We start from the raw sequence: 24013 nt of genomic DNA on the forward strand, positions 1-24013 counted from the left end.
TTTCTGTGCTATTAAGATTTTAATTATTTGCTTGTTGTAAATGAGTAAATTTCCTAATTTCACAAGCTCATTTATTTGTCTTATACATCACCTTAATCTTCATAAGCAGAGTAACTTGATATACTGATTTTGTTTAAAAAAACAACACTATAGTTCTATGGTAATTCTGTAACAAATATTCAAAACTGGCAAATTATAATTTATTTATTATTTCAAACCATCAAAATTTTTGCTTTTCAATTAACAATTCTATAATATGACAATAAGATATTGTTGTCAATCATCATTAACCAGAAGTGTAACGAACGAGAAAAAGCAATATCTGGCAAAAGAAGTATGGCATTATTGGTTTAGCTTACTAGACCTAAGTGGTCATGCATACAAGTTTAATTTATTGTCCTGGATTAACGTGAATAGGAAGATGATCCGATGAAGAGCCGCAGGCACTGCCGCTGCCCCTGGCGCAGTTGTTGGCCACGACGATCTTCTTGTAGGTGGTGTCGCAGAGCGATGGCCGAATCTTAATTTGGAGGTTCGACAGCCTATAACTCTCAGTGGTGTAGTAACACGTGTTATTCATGTGGCCTTCATATGGTCCTGTAGGAGGGTAATAAAGCCGGCAGTCGTGGTACCAGTATCCCCCTCCACGTTCTGAGGCACAGTTTATGCTGGCTGTAAGTGAGATGAACACATTTTAATCCATGTTTGAGCCTAAGATAAGAGTTAGCATTTTCGTAGGCTAGTAAGGTGCACAAATTGCCGCATCCATGTTTGAGCCTAAGATAAGAGTTAGCATTTTCGTAGGCTAGTAAGGTGCACAAATTGCCGCTCGTTGCTGACTTATAGAAATTGTCACGTGCTCATCCAAGTGTGAAGAAGGCTTCTGGGAGATATAACAACATCAGTTTCTCTCTAAGAGTACGTAAGTTTATCTTTATTAATTATCATACCATAAGGTATTAATTATCATACCACAAGGTGCCAAACAACTGCATTAACACAAAATAAGTTTTCCCTCTTTGGTTAGTCTCTAAAAAAGTAAGTTAAAACTGTGGAGATGCAAAAATTATATCACTTTATTCCTGTGAGATATTTGGCAGTTTTTAGTTTGGTAAAATTACGGTACTACGGTTCATGGAATAAATGGAATGAATATGGATATAAGTACACTAAAAATATGAAAATGGAAAGTTGTATTTGAAAGTATATCAATCATTAATACCTCAGCCACAGATGATAATGAAATTCAAACAAGCACCAACAAAACTAATCAATGAAAACTACATGATTATTTTAGATGTGAATAATCACGAGTAATGAGGAAAGTGAAGTGATTGAAGAGATCAGGTATAGCTTTGGAGAGGGTTGAAAAGCGCAAGAAAATTATATGGAAAGTTATGTGATGAAAAATTGTCTCGTGCAGTCTTTAGGAACTATCAGAACAGAAATCATTGTGTGAGGTTTTTGTAATGGACAAGGTAAACAAAGTTGACTATAGAAATTTTAGGATAATTCCAGCTGTGAATCATTTGTGTAGTTTACTGGGTACAGACACACACAAGTTAAGAGATAGTGCTCTAGTATTATGTAATTATCAAAGGCACAAGAACATTCATTCCCTGTGGATAAGCCTAATGTTGCCAAGATGATACTTTAGTTACATTAGATAGAAACTTGATTTAAGTGTTAGTAATGTTCCTATGTTTGAAGTACTTCTACGATTTCCAGATCAACCATTTTGTTGTCATGTCACCTCTTCCCAGTACCCTCTGAACCACCAGAGATAAGTAAGCATACCAAGACTACAGCGACAATTGTTGTCATTCAAGCCAAATGAGAGAAGAGTCAGTCCTATCTATGAGAAAGACACTACTTTGAGAACAAATGATTTTACATCCAGTCCCGCGATCATTCACACTAAAACAGTTTTTTCTCTAACTTTTAGTTGCTGAGTACAGAACAGAACTGTTTACGGGATGAATCCCCTCTAAAAATCACAGAACAAATATTGAGCCAACAGAGGAAGAAAGCAAGAAAAACAATGTGCAGCAAATTGGCTATGAACAGTGGAGCAAGAAAGTCATTACAGAAGATGAACACTATTATTTCAGCGTGATTATAACTGCCAGTCAGTTAAAACCAACCTCAACTGCTTGTACAGCACCAACTAGTAATTTTCAGCAACAGCGGGATGAATGCGGGAAGAAAGGAAAGCAGAACAGACTTAACAGAGGAAGTGCCACAATATGAGCAATTTAAGTAAGTTCAAGAAAGTCATCTACCAAGAACACCATATTCATTGACTGACTGCCATGTCAGTTAACCCACCAACCTCAACTGCATTGCAGCATAAATGTCAACATTCTAACACGTTATCAAAACAGACTTGTTTTCCTGACAGAACAGTTTAAAATCCCAAAAAAGCATATTCTTGACCCATGTGGCCAAGAATGCCTGGTCAAAATGAATCTGAAACATTTCAAGGACTAGCTGAACAAATTCACAAAGATTCAGGTGTGTGTGAGTGCACTCCAGACAAGGATCCCAAAGACAGAGTCATGCGCACATGATTCATTTGTTCACTCAATAATGGAGCAATAGTCAAAAGGTTATTCACAGTACAAAAGAGCAATCTAACTTTCAGCAGTCCAATTTAAATAGCTTAAGAAGTTGGAGACACAGCCGGTTTTGCCAAGGAAACGGTCAAGACAAAGCTGACATTGCACAAAATTACCCACTTAGATGAAAACTGAATTGCCCCTAGAAGTTGCTGTCTCTGACCTGAACAGCTTCTGTACAAAGCAGATGAAAGACAAAGATAATAGGACTTGTTTCAAATGTTTTGAATGAAATAATCATGCCACCAGGGACTATAAAATCAAGTTTGCCACCTGCAACTATTGCTACAAAACAAGTCACATACAGAAGGAGCAATACAAAAATAAAAGAATTTTGTAATCCTGGGAACCACTTGTAAGGAGCCACAACAAGACTGCAGGCATCACAGACAGCATTATGTTTCGGAATTTAATTTCGAGGTTGACACAGAAGCCATTTTTTTTTTTTTGACAGAAGTATTGAAGAGCTTGTAAGTCACTGTTAAAGGATGCCTTTCAACAACTCTATTTAGAACCAGAGATCAGTTGCCTTTTTGGGACAATAATTAATGGATATGGTCTTAGGGAACCCTGTTGTTCTGGCAAAATTATCATTGTATCAAAAATCAAAATTAAGTCTCCTTGAATGATGTGCAACTAAGTTTTGAATGTCAGTACCACCAGCGTTTTAAATGGAAGTCTGAAGAAAAATTAAATAATGTGCACTGCACATCAATGACAACAACCAACATAAAGGAGCTAAATTCAAAATGAAAGACTTTGTTATAAGAAATATCAATATTAGTGACAAAACTGAATTCATTTAACTTTGCCATCTTCAAGGGTTGTTGTTTTTGGATACTCTCCCAGAGAATACTAAAATGGCTCAGAAGTTTTCCTTAAAATCAGCTCACTTTTTCCAAAAAAAAAAAAAAAAAAAAAAAAAAGGTATCACACTTACTTTATCCAATCCTGTGGACCACAACTGGAGACTGTCTTGCTGGATTTCTACAACTGTCACTAAAGTAATGGTTCTGGCAGTATGAACACCCATATATTTCCAAGAGGGCCAACCTGGCATTGTAGAAAGCTCATAGATAACGACACAACACAATGAAGAACACCCAAGATATATAAGCTTTGATAAATCTTCATAGCAGGGGAGGTGTTATGGTGTGATGCAAGTAAAGTCACAAGACTGTTTGAACCTAGTTAGTGCCCATACAGTAACCAGGGTTATATAAGAGTGGAAATCCTCTGAAGTACTAGTGATACCTCCATGCAAAGATACGTCTAATGATGTCTTGCTGTCGCTTCATCTGATCTAGTATCGTCCAGATACCCCAAACAGATATGAGCTACAGGTCTCGGGTGTCAGTTATCAGCTTTTAAGTTGAGAGACTGGAGTTGTTGTTACCTACGACAAAGCTCCACCTTCAATTACAACTGATTCAGCATCCATTTGCATTGTCATTCACATCGTGTAATTTACATCATATGTCTGGTTTTATAAACTGCACACTCCTGTAGATATTCACTAATTTCTCGCTGCATATCTGAGTTTTTCTGCATCAATAAGAAATACTGATGTTTACATCCTTGTACTTCTGTCCTCCATTAGAAAATTCAAGGACAAACTTGGGAAATCGGTAATGATACAAAGGATAATAATCATAAATGTGGGCAAATGAAAAACCATATACACTAGTTAAATGTTACTCTTCTTTGACTATAATTATCAAAACTTTCTGGCATTTCTGCATATTTAAAGGTAAAAATGGGAATCAGAAACTTCTCTTTCCACTCTAAATAAAAAGTTAATTGACCTGGTTATGCATAATGTTTCAGTCTGTTTCAAAAGAGGTGGTGATTTCCATTTGAAACGATGTAAGGTTACTAGGTAGGCTATATAAAACCGTGGGTAGTTGAACATTGTGTACGTAGAACGTACCTGGCAGTGATGAATGTGACATTTGTGGCCTGGCAGAATGATCAGTTGTCAAGAAATACTCTTCGTAATATAGCATACAAAGAAGAGAATGTTCCAAAATGATTGAGAGACAGAGAGACAGAGATTTACTTACAGTGATCGTGGTCCCTGTCATAAGTAGAGAAATACTTATTCTTGCTGTAGTAGTAACAATCATAACTGGTTGAGCTTTCAGCCATCTTGTTACCTAGTATAAGCTTGTACCTGAAGGAATATGGAAATTTGATTTTAGTGCGTGACAACCTCAGAACATGAAACCATTTATGTTAATCTTTACAGATTTCCAGTAATTCGTTCAGTCATATTTCTGGACATTCGGAAATGTTCTTTCTGACCAAATGAACCGAACACCTGTTAGAAACAATAGGAGAACTGTGCATTAAGAACTCCCAGATTTAATGTTGCTGCTGTCCTTTGTAGAGATTTAAAATGGATCAGTGGTACAGTCACCTGGGAATGAGGCCAAACTCAAGCAAAGTTTAATTCATATTGATCACCCAGTCTTGCACTGTGGTCATACCTTATGATTCACTATGTTTAAGTAATACTGAAGTTGATTCTGAAGATTTTTCAATGCTCAAAATCTTCTTTCCACTGGGCTTAAGAAACTTAATATTCAATACATTATTACTAGAAAGCTTGGTATTGTTTGTTAGTCTCCTTACATTTACAGAGATGATGACGTTAATGTGACTTGCTTCAAATTTTTTATCTCATTATTGCCTGAATATGTTTTCGTGTTTGTCTACAGGCTCCCAGGATCTTTAGGTTCTAAGCAAAATTACTCAGTATGGTGATTGCATTTTTTTTCTATTCTAGCAATGGGAATTAGCATTTAGGACATAATAGGAAGCATTCTGTTTGGTCCTCTTCCAGAAGTTATATTTCAGTAGAGCACTTTCAATAGCCACGGTAGCGCCTGCACCTCAAGAATTAGTAAGGTGCTACTTGTTTAGCTTACTATAAAACTTACCAATCCATTCTAAGTCTCCATAAAGGATAGTACTGTAGCCACTTTATTTTCTACATTACTACAGAGTGAAGAACTACAACAAGAGTTGCATTGTCTGAAGACATATCTTCAGGGCCAACAATTGCGTCGCAAACTACTAACCCAAAACACTACCCGTTCGCTTATGGTGGTCCTGCAAGTGGAAGCCTTGGGGAGTGCTGGCAACATGGATGTCCAAAAAAGGGAATGGTACCATCTACACTTATTTCACGCTTGAAGCAAAGAACTGGTTATTCCTCAAATGTGAGCTGAAGTGTCTACAGCTCATTCTTGTCAGCAATATTGGCAAAGGTATCATTGACATACTGAACATGTACAGCTGGTCTGGGGATCCCGCTGAAGACATGTTCGCCAACTTTTACATGGCAGCATGACTTCAGCAGGATCCCCAGACCAATTGTATGTGTTTGGTATGTCGATGACACCTTCGTTAATGTCGCTGGCGAGAATGAGCTGGAGACACCTACAAGCACTGTTGAGGAAGAATCAGTTCTCCACTTCCTGCGTAAGAAAAGTGTAGATGGCACCATTCCTTTTTTGGGTATTTGTGTCGCTAGCACTCCCCCAAGGCTTTCACACGCAGGCCCACCATAAGCCAACCAGCATTGGGCTCTGCCTCGACGGCGTTGGTGAATGTTCAGAAAAATTCCAATCCTCAGTCTTAAATGCCTGCTTTTTTGTGCCCTCTCACATTATTCTTTCTGTATACAACTTCCGACAAGCTCAAACGTGTCACCCAAACCATGGCGAAGAATGGATACTCTTACTGTTGGTTTACCAGGGTGGTAAGAAGTGTCATCGACAGGTGGTACCATCAAGAGGACCATACCCCTTGCGAGAATGAGAGGACCATTAGACTCTTCTACAGGACTACATGAACACTAAATATAAGAAAGATGAGGCAGCACTGAAGAATATTATCAAATCCCGTATAAAACCCTCCATGGCTTACATAAAAGTTGACCTTATGATCTACTACAAGGATTGGAAGACCGCCCAATACCTCATGAGAAACAATCCCATTGATAGCAATGATCTCATGATGAGGAGAGGAGTGGCGTATTGAGTATTGTGCCCTGAGAATAGATTTTGCCATTCCTACACCATCCACCTACGTAGAGCATGAAAATGCAGTCTACCAGCACTACATTAGAGAACAGGGCAGTGGCCCCCTGTACTAGCAGATTGTAAGGAACACAAAAATACTGGTCGGCGACATCAACCATTGCCAATTCTGATATATGGAGGTCCTTGCATTCTTCCAATGGAAACTGTCACCGAACGTGAGCCAGGAGACCCTTCTGCCTACCACCATCAGGAGCACAGTAAGACATGCCCCTGAGATATCCCTTCAGCCACCTGCTACTTCAGGCAGCGTGCCCTATCAGCAGAACTCCCAGGATCTGGCCCCATCCAATCAGCGCTCGGCCAGACTCTCCTGGATGAATCGTTTTGCTGATAAATTTGTGAAAAATACCTGAAACTTATACCTTTACTTGGATGACTTGCTTCATTGTCACATGATGAGGACAGCACAATGGGAAAAAGTAGTTTATGTCACTTGCAATCACTGGTTTACTTATAATGAGTACTGCGCATGATATTGCTTGTCAGGCTGGTGAGCACAAGCCGACTGTTGAATTCGAATAACTACAATTAAGTCAAGTGTGAAGTGGAAATGGAACATGCTTACGCATTCGGTGAATAGGATTTGGTCCTTAGACATGATTCAGCATAAGTTAAAAATTTAGTCAGAGTTATGGGTAATATTTCTAATGGCTTCGTAATATAAATAAGAAAAGACAGAAGAGATATAGAGATAAGAGGTTAAAGGGAGAAACAAATATAATTTTGTTATATAATTGTAAATCCACATCTCATTCTACATAATGGATAGGGTATTGCCATAATAGAGTTAATATGCAAGGTCGGCGATCATTTATGCGCTCAAGTGGTATCTAATTGTTAATTTATTTAACAAAATGTCTTAAAGTCATAATTTAAAAAAATCTTTAACCTTGATATGTTTAAACGTGACTAGTGACAGTATCTTTATTTTTACAGTCGAAAATCCTATGACATTTACTTTGGCGATGAGACAACGATCAGGCACGTACGGTCATTGGGAAATAAAACCACACATCACAACACTACTAGAAACAGTCTCGATACCTGTTTTATTTTTCGTATCAACTATATGCACTGTTTTATAATGCCAGAATTAACCAAAACACCGTACAAAGTAAAGGTAAGGACTGTGTTAAAGATCAGGTTCGCTGAGGTAATATTTTTAGTTATGCCCACCACTTAAATTTGTGCTCAGGTGGGTCAGTTATAATTCTTACACAAGGCTTATTATCTTACCTTGACTCCTCATTTTCTACTCGGAAGTTGTCATACACGAGGGTTTTGAATTCACCATTAGCAACAAACATATCCATTCGAAATGTGTAAGCCCTACTGTTCGTCACACGGTGAATAAATTCATTTCCTGCAAAGGACATAAACAATATGATTATATCGTTGTTGGTTTTTCTTTTGTCTCTTACGAAAATACAGACTGGAGAGTTTGTGCCTATATTACCTTGAAGAATAATCAGGATATTGATCATGTTTTAGTTTAATAGGTATAACAGCCTCTTCAAGGGTTTCAATACAAGAACGCCCCAACTTTTATAATTTGCAGACAGCACCCAAATTTACCACCCTCTCCAGCACTGGCAATAAGATAAGTTTGAGTGTCTGGAGACAGGTATTGAAACTGTTACAGTTATAGTAAACAAAAGTGTTCTAACATTCATAAGGATGACAAGTCTATTAGTAACAGATATTACGATGATTGTCTGACCTTGCTTGGTTATTATTAGCAATAAACGATTATAGGAAGATAGTCCCACAAACAAAAACACAGTAGGCTAATGTTTCCAAAAATCCAGATATTGCTGGACTGCCTTGTTGCTATTACATCAAAAGTTTAAAAGTGTTCTAAATCTGCGGTAAGCACATTATGTGAAAATTTTTACATTCAGCATTTTACAAGAAACTAGACTCTTAAATGGCAAAATTTTATGATCTTCAGTTAAACAGCAATAGAATAGCAATTTTCATATAATTTTTAGTGTAATGCTAATTTAATGACAAAAATTTCATATCCCTTCGAATAAATACTATTAAAGCTTACAATGTACAGACAGTCATGGGAAAGTTATGATACAGTTTCCTTACCTAGATAATGTTCTGCGCTTATGGAACCAAAGCCATATTTGTATTCTTCCCAAGATCGATTAAAATTCAGTTGGCCGGAGTCCAGGCGTAAGTCTTGTGACTGTCTGTTTAAAATTACTGTCCATCCACCTCCGTCTGTCTCCATGTCACAATAGACGTAGATGGGTGATGAGCAGGAGCATCTGAAGAGACAGCCATTATTTAGTTTACCTGTTGTTTCTGGATGGATATTAACCTCTGCATGCCAGGTGAGTTACATGGAATCCATTTCCAGAAGCCAGTTGTTTCTGGGGTCCCAAAACTTGTTGAAAGACTTTATTTTCTTTTATTAACACTTCTTTACTTCATACAACATAGAATGAAGCTTTATAGACAAAATACATTTCAATTTATACTGTTTGCACTCCGGTGTTGTTTTATTTCTTTTCAGGTTGAACATCAGAATAAACTGCATTCGGTTGCAAAGTTTCAGCTAAAGTTTAGGAAGTTACCTATTTGTATTGCAGCTACTTTTGGGTCATCCTAGGGCCCGGTTTTCAAGCTGTAAGCTTCCCTAGAAAGAGTGCAGCTCTACTATTTTACTGAATGCTGTTTTAGACAAAGGCTAAGGGACTTCTCCCGCCCCCAGTCCCCATCCAAATCCGAAACAATGGCACGGTTGTGGATACTTCGGGAAAACAATAGAGGGCCTCAAATCCGTCAGAGTGGAAGTCACAATGAGCCTGTTCTTTAGTTCTCCAGATTTCCCTGTTTCTGAAGAAGGTAGTTCCACTTAAAGGTCAGACTGGATAGCTTATAGCAACTTCCAGTCTCCATAGCCCGTACAAAGGCTTTCAGTTTGATGATCATTGGTTTGGGAGAGTGACAACAACCTTTAGTCCTGTTGAAGTGGCCAAGCAGCCCCATCTAGGGATGACTTGCTTTTTGCACAGGTGGACGGCCACAGAAAATGAGGATTGAAAAAGCTTAGTCCCTCGAAATTATTCTTGATCTTGTGATGATTAAGCTTTGGAATTGAAAGGTCTGGACTTCTTTTATCAATTCGCAGAATAATGAAAGACTTAGGTAAAAGATTGACGTTAGAGCACTTTCTGGCTAAAGAAAACATTATATTGAGAACTAAAAACAGGGAAGAGAAAAGCTGAAAGCCCTCCTTTCATTACTCAGATTCTTAGGAGCCTATTGTATATCATTGCAAATAAATAATTGAGAAGAAAGTGACTAGAGGCTTTGGAGACAATGTCGGAGAGGGTGTTGAGGTGTTGAGGAAGCAAGGTGTGGTGAGTAGCAATGCTTGATGGAACCTTTCAATCAAAAGGTTTTAATAGTTTAACAATCTACCAAAAATATAAGGGCAATTGAATCAATTTCAAATGACAAATTAACGAGGTTTGTGCATTTTGCACATATAAAAAAATCAAGTGTTAATAAACTTTGTAAACCCATTTACATTTTGTGACGAAAAATTCCAACAAAAAAGAATTTAGCAAAAGGCTTGAATAAAGGAACGCGAAAATTTTAGTGGCCCACAAATTATCATAAGTATGCCATTCAAAGCGTATTAAGAGACATGGAGGTACTAGCGAAACATATAATTGTGTAAAGAGTTAGTTAACCAATGAAATTACTCTACGTGTATAAGAAGGAAGGCAGGTAGAGAGAGGTAATGGGCAAACAGAAATAAAAATGCCAATCGGGAGAGCCAAAACTTCACTGTGAGTTTATTTTAAATACAGTCTTTGCGGGAGGCTAAGCTATGTCCAGACTACATGCTCATGATATGAAGAATTGCCATCTGTCATATTGGAAGTGAAGGGTTAAGGAATAAATAGAAAGAGTAAGATTTAAAGGCAAAATCATAATAACACAAAGCATCGTGCAATGACCTCTTAAGCTTTCCCACTGTAGAAAATGACAAAGGAAAGTGAAAGAGTAGAGTAACATAGCTGGAAAACTTATTTTACTTACACAAATGGATAGATCTGATAAATACCGCTCTCTGTTACGCCAGCTATCAGAAGGTCTGTGCAGTCAGTAGGTCTGAAAATAGAAAATAATTGAATAGATGTATATACAGTATATGTAATAGGCAGTCCCTGGTTTACGACGGTTCCGGCTTACGACGTTCTGAGTTTACGATGGTTTTTCAAATATATTCATAAAAAAATCCAGGCCAGTTTATGATGCTTGTTCCGAATTTACGACGCGGCCAGCTTACGACGTTCAGAGTTTGCAATGTTTTTCGAATACGTATATTTATAAAAAAATCAGTTTCTGGTTTAACAGTATTCATCAAAAATCAGTTTCTGGTTACAATATAAAACACATTCCAAGGTTACGACGTTTTTTCGACGCTTTTTACGCCGCGTCGTAAGAGGAACTAGTTTTCTTAGCGTAGCTGCACTCTGTATTTAACCGCATTGGTAGTTGACTGGACAATGACCTTCCTGGGTCGATGACGCAGGCGCATGTAACAATACCAAACAACCACTCACTCCGTGTTTGCCTTCGCGGCGCTAGGTTCTCTACTTTGTTGTTGCATTTCATTGCTGCAGTTTTTCGTTATTGTACCTTCACTATGGCTCCAAAATGGCAGAATACTTCGTCTGATGCTAGTGCATCAAAGAAGAGGAAGAGCATCGCCATGGAAGTTAAGTACGACGTAATTAAACGCTCGGAGGAGGAAGAGAGTAACACCGAGATAGGTCGTGTTTTGGGGCTTAGCAGGACGACGGTTGTGACCATAGTGAAGGACAAGCAGCGTGTTCTGAAGCATGTGCAAGATGCTGCACCAATGAAGGCGGCGGTAGTTAACGTGAAGCAACGTGGTCAGAACGTGGTGGAGATGGAGAAGTTATTGTTGATCTGGCTGGAAGACCAGAACCAACGACTTGTTCCAGTGAGCCTAAGTGTGATTCAGGAAAAGGCTAGGGAGCAGTAGTGAAGAAGAGTGGGGAAGGTGGTGCTAGTGAAGAATTTTCCGCCAGTAGAGGTTGGTTTAACAACTTTAAGTCACGTGCAAATTTGCACAATGTGAAGTTGCAAGGTGAAGCTACTAGTGCTGATAGCATAGCAGTAGAAAGTTTCCCCAGTGGTTTGGCTGAAATAATTAGGGAAGGTGGCTACACTGCTGACCAGGTATTTAATGTAAATGAGACAGGGTTATTTTGGAAAAGAATGCCAAATTGTACATACCTTTCCAAGGAGGAGAAGTCAGCACCAGGCCATAAAGTTGGTAAGGAGAGACTGCCTTTACTCATTGGGGCCAATGCTAGTGGTGATTTGAAGCTTAAGCCCTTTGAGGGCATTTTCAAGAGTCAACTCCCTGTCATTTGGAAGTCCAACAAGAAAGCTTGGGTTACCTTGTTGGTCTTCGAGGACTGGTTTAATGACCACTTTGTGCCAGCAGCGGAAAGGTTTTGTGCCTCGAAGGGTCTACCTTTTAAGGTCCTGCTTGTCTTAGACAATTCCCCTGGTCACCCGGCAAACCTTAGATTAATACACCCTAATGTGAAGGTGGTGTATCTACCACCAAACACTACATCAGTGATACAGCCTATGGACCAGGTAGTCATTGCTAACTTCAAGGTACACTACCTGAGGAGGACAATACGCTCTGCTTTAAGGGCCGTTGAAGGTAAAAAGGAGTGACTCTAAAGCAATTTTGGAATGGCTACAATATTGCAGATGCTGTGAGGAATATTGCACGTGCTTGGAACGAAGTAAAAGTGATGACTTTGAATGGGGCATGGAAGAAACTGTGTCCGCAGTTTGTGAACAGTTTTGAGTGGTTTGAATAGGCAGAAGATGTAGAGGCTGTGACAAGGAAAATTTTTGGGCTGAGCAAGAGGCTGAAATTGGACTTGGAATCTGAGGATGCCACCGAGCTGCTGGCATCCCACACAGGGGAATTGTCATCGGAGGACCTCATTGAGCTGGAGAAGCAGATGATCGAGGAGGGCTAAGAGGCCCCACAACCAAACATCAGAGCATTAACAGCCAAGGGCTTGGCAGAGGGTTTTGCTCACCTGGAGAAATGTTTGGCAGCTTTTGAGGCCGAGGACCCTAACATTGCCAGGTTTGAGAAGATCCGGAAAGGGATGATGGATCTTGCAACGTTCTACAAGAAGACGTTGAAGGAGAAGCAGTTGAAGAGAAGTGTGCAGTCTAGGCTAGACACTTTCTTCCAGAAGAAGTCTCCAACACCACCTGCCACTCCTAGTCTAGGTAAGAAATTCTCAACTTTATTTTTGTTTACTGCTGTAATATAAAATGTCATAAATTGTAATAAATTTTATAAAATTGTTAGTGTACACTTTACTGCAATTTATATTTACTGTACATACACAGCATGACCCAATAAATTTTATCATTTGTATCACTGAAGAAGTGACGCCCAATCCTCATTCCCCTGAACCTCAACCTGACTCTGAATCTGAACCTGAACCTGAACCTGAACCTGTACCCTCCCCAGCAGCATTTCCAGCTCCATCAGGTAAGGAATTCCTAAGTGTTTCATTTTTATCATTTTTATGCATGAAATTGTTTGTACATACTGTACAGAACTGCTTTAGTATGTTCATTCCAGACTCCCAAGCACCTGCAGATTCCACACCATAGCCCACCTGTTCTCATCTACCATATGCCCACCCCAGTAAGCAAGCCAACCACTAGAACTTGGTAAGAACACTTTCTATTTTATGAATTGTTATACATTTTATAAAATAATGTAATATTTATACTGTACAGAAGTACTTTATTCTAACCTTTATCATGTACATAATCATTCCAGACTGACATGCACCTTTAACCTGACCTCTGCTGTAACTGTGCATACCATTCCTTGTGTAGCTTACGTCTTTCAAATCACTAAAGGTATGGAATTCTCAACTGTTTTTAATGTTATAAATTGTTATATGTACAGTACATTTGATAAAATGTAAAGTAATTTACTGTACAGCTTTATTCTAATATTCCAGACTGCCCAGCACCTTTACTAGAGTTCCCTCATCCTAGCCTACATCTTTTAAAAATCACTGACATTAGGTAAGGAATTCATTTTTTTTTTTATTTTTATAGGATATTTTTGTACCGTTGAACATAGGTTTGTGAAATACCTGAACTAATGCTGAACAGTGTACTTGTACACATACTCTGCAGCACTGTAATTTTATCCTTATCATTGCAGGCTCCCTACACATGCACACCTCCATCTCCCACAACCTAGCCTGCGGATGTAACAGCTTTGAAAATCACTGAAATTAGGTAAGGAATTCCTAACTTTTTATAATTTTTATACATTGTATTCTACTGTAAAATAGTATTTATACTCTATTGCATGCAGGACTATGTGTACACTAATAGAAAATTTTTACATTCCAGAATCCCCTGAATCATGTGGCCACACCAACATTTTTCCAGGGTTAAGCAGCATGGAGTTTCAAAAATAAAAGTAAGGAATTCACTTTTTTTTATCTTTTGTATAAATTACAGTACTGTACACCTGTGTTACTGTATAACAAAATGTATTTTACTCTTGTACAGTATATGTACAGTACTGCATACTTTATTGCATACAGGACTTTACAATTACTAGTGTACAGTGCACTACTGTAACATACTTTGTACTAAATTGTAAATTTTTACGTTTGTGAACCACCAGTTTTTGGATACACACTACATCAGAATGTAAGTAAAACATTAAGAAACAACATGCAGTATACCCAAAGAATTCACAGTAAGGCTTTCATAACTTTTGTTTAAATTTTTATACATTTTTCTGGCTTCGTATGCCGTCGTTCTGGTTTACGACGATTTTCAGTTTACAATGTGGAGCAAGAATGGAACCACTGTTGTAAACTGGGGACTTCCTGTATATATATATATATATATATATATTATATATATATATATATATATATATATATATATATTTACACATACACATACACACACACACACACACACACACATATATATATATATATATATATATATATATATATATATATATATATATATATATATATATATATACATATATATATATATATATATATATATATATATATATATATATATATATATATATATATATATGCTGGTGAATCTGGGAATTATGTTAGGTTAGTTTATTTCATAACTGCATGTGCTGGCATGTGGAAATTTCATAACCAGCATGTCAGATTTCACGGATCAAATTCACTTAGAAAAAATATGACGTATGAAAAAATATATGACATATGAAAAAACAGTATTACAAAAAATATACCTGTTTTATAAAAGTCTTACAAAAAATGTCATTCTTAAGAACTTGCAGCATTAACTCCGTAAAGTCACAAATGCTACGATGTGCAAAGTGTGGGCTGAGTATGTAAGGCATGATAAGATATCTGTTATCACGATAAATACGTACATATATACTGTATATATGTATGTGTGTATATGTTACAGGGAATATGTGAAATCAGGGATTTCACGAAATCCCTAGGGAATTTGTGAAATGACCAATTCGCTTAGGAACTTTCGAACTCCGAGGGTTAGTAGTAAACACGGCGAAACAGTGATTCATCCACACTGTTTCGCTGTGTTTAGTTCTATCCCCTGGGAGTCAAATGTGTTTCGCCATGTTTAGTGGTAGCTCCTAGGAGATCAAATGCGCGTAGGGACATTTGATCCCCCAGGGCTTAGTACTAAACATGGCGAAATACATTTTCCCCCCAGGGGCTAATACTAAACACGGCGAAACTGTAGATGAATCACTGTTTCGCCGTGTTTAGTACTAGCTCTCAGGAATCAAATGTTCCTAAGCGAGTTTCGTGAAATCCATGTATTTCACATATTCCCTATAGCATATATACTACATATATATATATGTGTGTGAGTGTGTTTGTATGTATGTATAAAATGTGTGTGTGTACATGACACTGTAAACCCGTTATTTCAAGGAATAAGTAATGATGTTAATGTAATTGACAATTTAATGAGCGAAAACTAAAGTTAATTTCTCTCCTAGTGTCTTTGCCCGTGTGTGTATGTGTGTGTTTATGTGGTGTGTGTGTGTTTGTGTGTGTGTGTGTGTGTGTGTAAAGATAAAGTGAGGAACTGATCTTTTTTTAAGGAAAATCCTTTTTTTTTTTTTGTTTCCTTGCTATTTTTCTCATATAGAGAGTAGCAACTTGCCTTAATGAGGTTCCATTTCTCGTTTTCCATTCATCAACAGCAAGTATCCTGTGGACAAAAATGGGTAAAAATTAGTTTCATTAATATAGTACTAAATTATAAAGGGCAAACGTTTTTCTTGTATTCTGATTATCTATAGATATCTGTAACACTTCAGTCTTCTACAGTAAGTTGATCTAATTCTATTAGATAATAAAGCCACTGGCTGTCAGATGAAGAATTTAGTCATTTATTGGATATCTCACGACCAGTACTGGTCTCTGGTGTAGTTGTTAGTGTCTTGGCATGCCACACAGATGTCATGAGATCGCATCTCCCCAAGGTAGACGAAAAATCGCTGGCTCTATCATGATCAGTTATTGCCGCGGTGTGGAGTCTATGGTGGGAGGTTGAAGCCAACATATTCTTTGGAAGCTTGAATTTCAAGTTAATGGCCCCGTGGCCTTGTTCCATATGAATAGGTTTCATCTACTGAATAAATACAGAAATAAATTACTTCTCTGTTGATTTTTTTTTTTTTATGTATTTCCAACCACGCCCCTACCCCGGCTAGCTAATGCTTGTTCAGACCGATTTTAGCTCAAGTGGGGTATGTTCCACTCCCTGGTGAATGGTAATAACTTAAATTACAAACTAATCACTTAAATTACTAGCTAATCTTATTGATCTTGAAAGAAAGCGAATCTAGACACGTTCCTTCTTAAAGTAATGCACAATATCACGACTGAAAATAGAATCCAAACTTGAACACCAAAAGTGCAACATTTAATCCTTGTTCTCTAGTCGAAATGATATTTAAATAATTATCTTTTTAATACGTTAGTTTCGAAGATTAACATCAAAATAATTGATCATACATTCACTCTAAAAGCCCAAGAATTTTAATGAGTAAGGTTCGGAATCCATTAATATCGTTATATCCTGTCAGATATCTTGAGTGCTCTCGGGAGAGTCTTCTGAAATTAAATGTCTGGATTGAAAAAAGCGAAATATTTCAACATACAAATTTTTTAAACTAAGATTATTCGCGTTTTGTTTTTGTTTAGTTTTTGTTTTGTTTACTTATTTATTTTTAGGATAGGCTTACTGGAGCAAACAAAAGCGCACTGCCAAAAAATTTTTTTTAAGACGTGGCTCTCACACAGCTGAGATAAGTGAACTATTTGGCAACTGAGGTCTTTACTGATAAAGTTAAAGTGGAATGCAAGCTACCGCTATTTGAAATTTATTTCTTTAAAATGCATCTTCGCGTAAGATAGTAATCGTATCAGTGAAAGTGCGAGGTTGACAAGCCAACATGAGATCACTTTTGATGCTGCTTCTGTTTTTCCTGAGGCGTAGGATTTGCCCCATTGGTTGCATCTCACTCATTTTCTCCTCAGTCTTTTCCGGACCAGTTATTAAGTAGCTAGGCTCATAGATGAATTGTTATTCGTACCTAACTGAAGGCATGCTTCGGATACTATTGTCGATTCCGTGTATTACTACTCTGCAGTAAATCATTGTAGTGTTGTAGCTGTATTTCGTAAAATGCCATTATTCCAAAAATGGTAGTTTTGTTTAGTGTTCATACTAACTCCTTGCAGATGGAGAGATAGTCAAGTAATCTTTAATAATAAAATCCGAGTGGATTTTGTTTGTCCTCGCCCGGGGCAACAGAAGGGGAGACATGATACAGCCACCCACCCCCTGCAAACCGATTTGTCCTCCCCAGATGGGGGCGGGGTAGGTAGGGGAATGGGAGTGTAGGGGAGACACCCACCCTCTCCTGCAAACCTATTTGTTCGCCCCGGGCGGGGCTGGGTAGGAAGGGGATCGGGAGGGTAAGGGAGACAGCAGCGCCGGGTTCCAGCGTACGCAGTGCGCGCCAACAAGCTCGTATTTAATACCTGTTGACTTCTGAGCTGGCGCTCAGGAGGTCCTGATTTTCTTCCTGTAGCTGTTGAACTTCGTTCCTCAGTCTTTGGAGTTCCTCCTGTAGGGATTCCGAGTCACCAAAGGTCGTGTCGGCGTCCTTCTGGGGCGAAGGGAAGCAGTTTATGACTGAAAGCACTGAGACGAATGCTATTTGAACAGAATTTGTTTTCTAGTCACGATTTTAAAAATGCAGAATGTTAGGCCTATCTATACTCTACGAAATCTGTAGATAATTCTAATTATTTTTCATGAATGCGTTATTTTAGATTTCAGAGTTGTACTCCTCTTTGTAAATCACTTTATACTATATTTCATCTAAGATGTCACCAGACATCATGTAGATATTAAATACAAAATTATCACATCACTAGACTAATAACACAAACTATCTGGTTATGTCAAATAGTACAGGAAGACGGTGCGAAAAATATATTTTTCTAGTTTCCATGCCATAGATGCAGATTCTAAAGGCGAGTTTTCGTTTTTATTCTGACCGTTTACTGCGGAGGTGAATGCCGGATTTTTTAATATGGATAAATTTGCTGAAGAGCTGATCTTTAAATTAAGTTTTGGTTTCAGCTATCATTTGCAAGGAATCTTTGTACGAAATTAATTATTAGAAATATTAATCATACAAATCTTTTTTTATTTTAGGGGGTGTTTGGTATTTTCAGTTTCAATTACAATGATAACCATAACTAATACGGGTACACTGTGAGAAAAAGGAAGATATTATTACTGCAATAATGTCAGTGCTCCTCAGCCTGGTAGTCAAGAAAATATGTTGATTATTTTCATGTGGAGAAAGATTAGCATCTGAAAAGGCAATTAGAAAGGGAGTCAATCAAGAAGAGGCCATTACCTTTGAATGAATAATCGTTCTCTAGTACAATACGTTGTGCATCTCATTTTCTATTGTGATTACTTATATCTAGGGGTAGATACTCCTTCCTCAAGACTGTGATTTGAAGATAGAATAGAAACAAGATAGCAAGAAAAAAAAAGTTTTAATTTTGATGAACTCGTCATCTAGGCTAAAATTCCTCCTCTAATCCACTCCCCGCTGCATAACAACTGTTTTTGTAGACCTGATGGTGATTGATGCCAAAGATTTCGCGTGCCTCCGATAATTTTCGTTGAGCGGCATTTGTAAGAATGTGGTATCTGGTGTAACATTAGCAGCATCACCAGCACAAAAATAAAAGTCACATAAATCGGTGACCTTTGTCTTTATTTGAAACCTGACATCAAAATTCAACCATTAATTGTAAAACACTGGTAGACTTCGTCCTTATTACCTTTATATACATTATGTAACACGTAGGAAAATATAATAATGTTGTATCAGCACAGTTGCCTGCTTCGCATCACAATTTACAGTAAACTCTTCCGACTCCTTTCCATCATACGAAACTTTGACCTCATACATTCAGGGGTTGGTAACTATGAATTAGACTAAACAATCCTCCTCAAGGAAGTGACAATTGTATATTCAACATCAGTTCATGAAAAGCAGAGAGCCTGAAGCATCCAGATTCGGTATTAACCCGGTATGTATCCACCGTCGCCTCCGAGGTCCTAGTACTAAACATGGCGGAAGCTCAATGGGACGCCGTGTTTAGTACTAGCCCCTCGGGGATCAAAGTATTATTTACACCCATTTCTATATTGTGTGGTCGACAAATTATATTAATAAACGATATCTTTGATCCCCGAGGGACTAGTACTAAACACGGGGTCCCATTGAGCTTCCGCCATGTTTAGTGCTAGCACCTCGGAGGTGACGGTGTATACATACCGGGTTAATACCTCCAAATTCTAATCAACGAAATGAAGTTCTCCAGGCTTCATGTGACTGTGATTTTTTATAACTGATTTTTAATGGCCATAAAGTGGGTAATAAGATATAGCAAATGAGTCTGATCTGCGATTTACTCCTCAACAATGCTTCATTTTGTCTCCCTCCTTTATTTTCTTGGCCTAATGTTCTGTTCAGTCTAACCCAATCTGTCTACTGATAGTTAAGTGGTTCAATCAAAAATGTACTGTTAGTGATGACCGCTTCTTCTTTCTTTTTGACACTTTGGAAATATAGTGACTGCAGATCAATCGTGGACCGACAAGAGTGGAAAGTTATTTGCATCAAACTAAAACTATAGGCATCAGTCTACCAGGGAAAGGAAACTTATCTTGCTAGTTGGCAGGTGCACTCACATGATCTTGTGCTTTCTCCTGGACATCTTTGTGCAGGAGAGTCGAAAATGTACCCGCTATCAGCGATACCACTAGGAACACGTGAATACCACGAGTCATTGTTGCATTTACTGCAAAAGAAAGACATATTTATGAAATTCCTAAAAGTGTTTTCGTATAAAAGGAGATATATGTTCTCAGGATGTACATTTTCACATTTCAAAGGAAAAGACACCATATTAATATATTTGAAGGTTTATCCATCAGTCAGGCTTTACTTTTTTGGTTTTTAAATCTTTGAGATATCAAATATGATGAAGAAAGCAACTTTCCGCTATATCATGCAGAGCCTTCATTTTTGTTATATATAATAATTTTATACTCTGTCACTACATCTACTGATCCTTCTCTCTCTCTCTCTCTCTCTCTCTCTCTCTCTCTCTCTCTCTCTCTCTCTCTCTCTCTCTCTCTCTCTCTCTCTCAGCCCTGAGGACCTCTTTTGCTATAACAAAGGTCTACAGTAAAATATATAATCAAAAAGTCGCTTGTAAGATCTCACTGAGTCAGCCTTACATTTCAGGGCGTGGGTCTGAGGTAAAAAGGGTGGTAGTGTTTTGGTGTTTAAGGAAGACGAAAGGGTCGCAAAAGTTGGTTAGGGTGGTTGAAACAATGTACAAATGAAGAAGGGCGGCAGTAATAACAGCAAACAGGAGTGTGTGAAGCTAAAGTTGGTTTACATCGAGGATCGGTACTTAGTCAACTTCTGTTTTTTTTTTTTTATTATGGAAGCACTGGGTGAAGGGATTATGAATGGAAATCTATGGGAATTGTCAAGTGCAGATGATCTTGGGATTTACGGGCATTGACAGAAGAAGAGTTGCAAAGAAGGGTAAGAGAGTGGCAGGAATCTCTTGGCTTGGGTGGTATGAATGTAAATGTCAGTAAAACTGAGGTTATGGTATCCAGCAAGCATGGAAGAGACACGTTATTTATGCAGGATAGAAGAGGCCTAGATTCAAAACAGACTGAGAGTTTCCAATACTAAGGATCTACTTTAAGCCAGGAAGGAAGGAGTGAAGCTGAGGATGAAAGTAGGATAAAGAAAGCTTGGGGGAATTGGAGGGAGGTGGCGGGACGGGGAGGTGTGTTGCATAAGAATGCCAAATAAATTGAAAATGAAGATCTATTCTCTGTAATCAGACCCATGTATAGGCCTACTCGTATAGGCATTAAGAAAGGATAAGGAAGAAAAGCTAGAGCGAGAGAAATAAAGATGCTTAGGTGGTCTTGGGGATCTTGCTGCGTGAGAAGCTAGAAAACGAAGAAATGAGAAGTGACGGGGTGGTAAAGATTAACAGTGTACTAGAGACACCCCAGCTGAGAAAGAAGTCAGGCTTTACTTTTCTGATGAGCTTCCAACTTCTGTAAATATCTGGTTTTGGTATCAGGAACCTGGACTTGGTAATAATTTTCCAATTTAATGATATATTACTCATGAAATAGCAAGCTAATCGCGAATGGAATGGGCACGAACTGACTTGGATGAATTGAGACAATGTTAATGAATCCACTGACAGTTTTCAGAAAGGGATTTTGTTAGTAAATGTGGGAAACAACAGTGAAATCATTGCCTGAACCGCCAAGTGGCTGAACGGTATAAGGGGTCTAAAGAATGATAATGACCTGTATTGCGGTCTTTCTTCTAGCGCGGTCTGATGCAGATTGATGGTGTGTGGGATTGACGCCCGTGGATATGCGGTGCTCTTATTGTAATCTGATTGATTGGTCTTTCTTATTAATTTTAATGGGAACGTTTTTTTACTATGATTTACGTTATGCTGGGATTGATTTGTAAAATACGTTGTACATGGAATGTAAAAGTGTTCAAACGAACAAGAATACTGGGTTTTCATATTTTTATTGAAAACAGTACTTTTATTTTTTAAGCTTCAGTCACACGGCTCATCTGTTACTTCAAAATTCACATTACAACGGAGCATATAAACCAAATCAATCCACCAACTACCATTAACTGCCAAAATGATAATAATTATGTTATTACAAATAGTTACATTTGACACTGTACACTTTGCGAGCCTTCGACCTTGCAAAAAATGTGATGACATTTGCAAAATCAAGTTTGTTCTCATTCTAAACGAATAAACAAAGACAAACGCCTGGCATATAGAATCTCTTAACTGTTACTTCCTAACATGTTTCAACTTCAAGGATGTTTGCCCTCCAATGCAGTGTGTGACAAATATACTCAGACAGGCTTAGATCAGTCTTAAAGTTTGGAAATATTTCTCTAGTATCGTGCCTGTGAATTGTCAAGAACATCCCCAGTTCGGACTCTTCGTGGCATCTGTCCCCTCGGGGTTAGATGTTGCTACTGAATCAGTTGAAATGCCCTTTAGTTAGCAGATCCCCCGATGGTACTAGGCCGGTCATGGCTCCGCTCTAAACACCATTGGTAGGGGTACATAAAAAATAGGAGATTAATTCCTCTGATAAATATGACTAAAGGACCAGCCTCTCAATATAGTTACTCTTCATTCCTAAAACACTTGCTCCTAGAATCTCATCCTTCCAGTTTAGTTCAGTTAAGGGTAATAAAGTTCAGAAAGAGCAAATAATGGTACAAACTAATATGTCATTTTTATAACTATGGAGTAGTAGAAAATACCTTCGCTAAGTATTTTCATTTACATAAAGGAAAAGAGAAAGAAACGCGACCAGTCAACGCGATGGAAATTAGCAATGGAGCCACCTCGCGTAAAACAAGTGACACTAGATACGAAGAGACTAACAACAGGCAGAGCCAAGGCTTACCACTCTCACTTCAGGAGACGAAGTACTAATTCTGGCAAAGTATCGTGGCTGGGTGACTATATATACCTGTGTGCAATTTGTATTCCACCTGATACTAATAATGAAAGGTCAAAGTAGCATAAAGAAAATGTCAATCTGAAATATGGCCAGTATCTCACTGCTGCTTAGTGAGATTAATATTAAATTTTGTCAGAAATGGGACAGCTTAATGTCATGTTAGATAAACCATACTTAAAAGTCACAATCTGATGGACCAGGATAAATGATTAAATTACCATATTCCTCTTCTAAAGATCGAAGTACTACAGAGTTGAGAACGTAATAAGCCAGCCAGCAGACGATCTCTGTGATGGAAATCCAAACCTATATTATGCCATTACTGACTAGGAATTGCAGCATTTGTGGCAAATAGAATTCATATAGAATTAAATATATAATTTAATATTTATGCTTAGATTTTTTTCTAAACATTTAGATGTTTAGATGGCTGTGTTGAATGGAGGGAAATCTGGATCTATCAGATCTGAAGTTCTTGACGGAATATGTTAGCTGGTTATGTCATTATTGAAAGGAACTAGGAAATTTGCCAGTTTGAGTGATGTGTTATAAGTCTCTCTCTCTCTCTCTCACCCATTTGGACAAAACAAATAGATATCCAAAAAGTAATCACCAATCACAAATATCCGCTCGGTCTTTCACGAAACAGCCAGATAAACGACTTACTGTAAACAAGTTAGACCAATGCGGTCTAATTTGTTTACTTAAGTGATGAAAGAAAACTTCTAATTTCATCAGAATATGAGTGAAATTGAGGCATAGGTGTAAAAATTCCATTACATTTCGTTTTTTTTTTTACCATTATATAACGTAATTTTATAGATCACAATTTGAATTCTAAATGTCATCGTCCAGCCTTCGTTCAAAATAGAGGTACGGACAAAATTAACCTACAGCGCGAAGAGCATCAAGTTGTTATCGCGTGAAAGAGATAATTTCGTAGGTTACTGCCCAGACCGAGCTATAAACTAAGCATTTCACAGAAGTCTGAATTGTATCAAATCAGAG

General features: G+C 37.9%; 1 protein-coding gene across 2 annotated transcripts; it reads right to left on the reverse strand.

The window, feature by feature from the left end:
- LOC136830781 (techylectin-5A-like) lies at window positions 1-22979 on the reverse strand. Of its 2 annotated transcripts, none has more exons than XM_067090696.1 (9): window positions 22949-22976; window positions 20138-20247; window positions 17896-18023; window positions 16007-16054; window positions 10793-10864; window positions 8825-9006; window positions 7964-8090; window positions 4682-4791; window positions 1-672 (listed from the first exon to the last, which is right to left on the reverse strand). In XM_067090696.1, exons 2-9 carry the CDS (start codon window positions 20234-20236, stop codon window positions 392-394), a joined length of 1047 nt encoding a protein of 348 aa, XP_066946797.1. In that variant the 5' UTR covers window positions 20237-20247; window positions 22949-22976; the 3' UTR covers window positions 1-391. The 2 variants fall into 2 exon arrangements, with proteins under 2 accessions (XP_066946797.1, XP_066946806.1); XM_067090705.1 differs by having other exon boundaries at window positions 253-672; window positions 17896-18020; window positions 22949-22979.
- Between the last annotated feature and the right edge of the window lie 1034 nt (window positions 22980-24013).

The sequence above is a fragment of the Macrobrachium rosenbergii genome, chromosome 4 (assembly GCF_040412425.1).
Source record: "Macrobrachium rosenbergii isolate ZJJX-2024 chromosome 4, ASM4041242v1, whole genome shotgun sequence".
Taxonomy (NCBI): Eukaryota; Metazoa; Arthropoda; class Malacostraca; order Decapoda; family Palaemonidae; genus Macrobrachium; species Macrobrachium rosenbergii.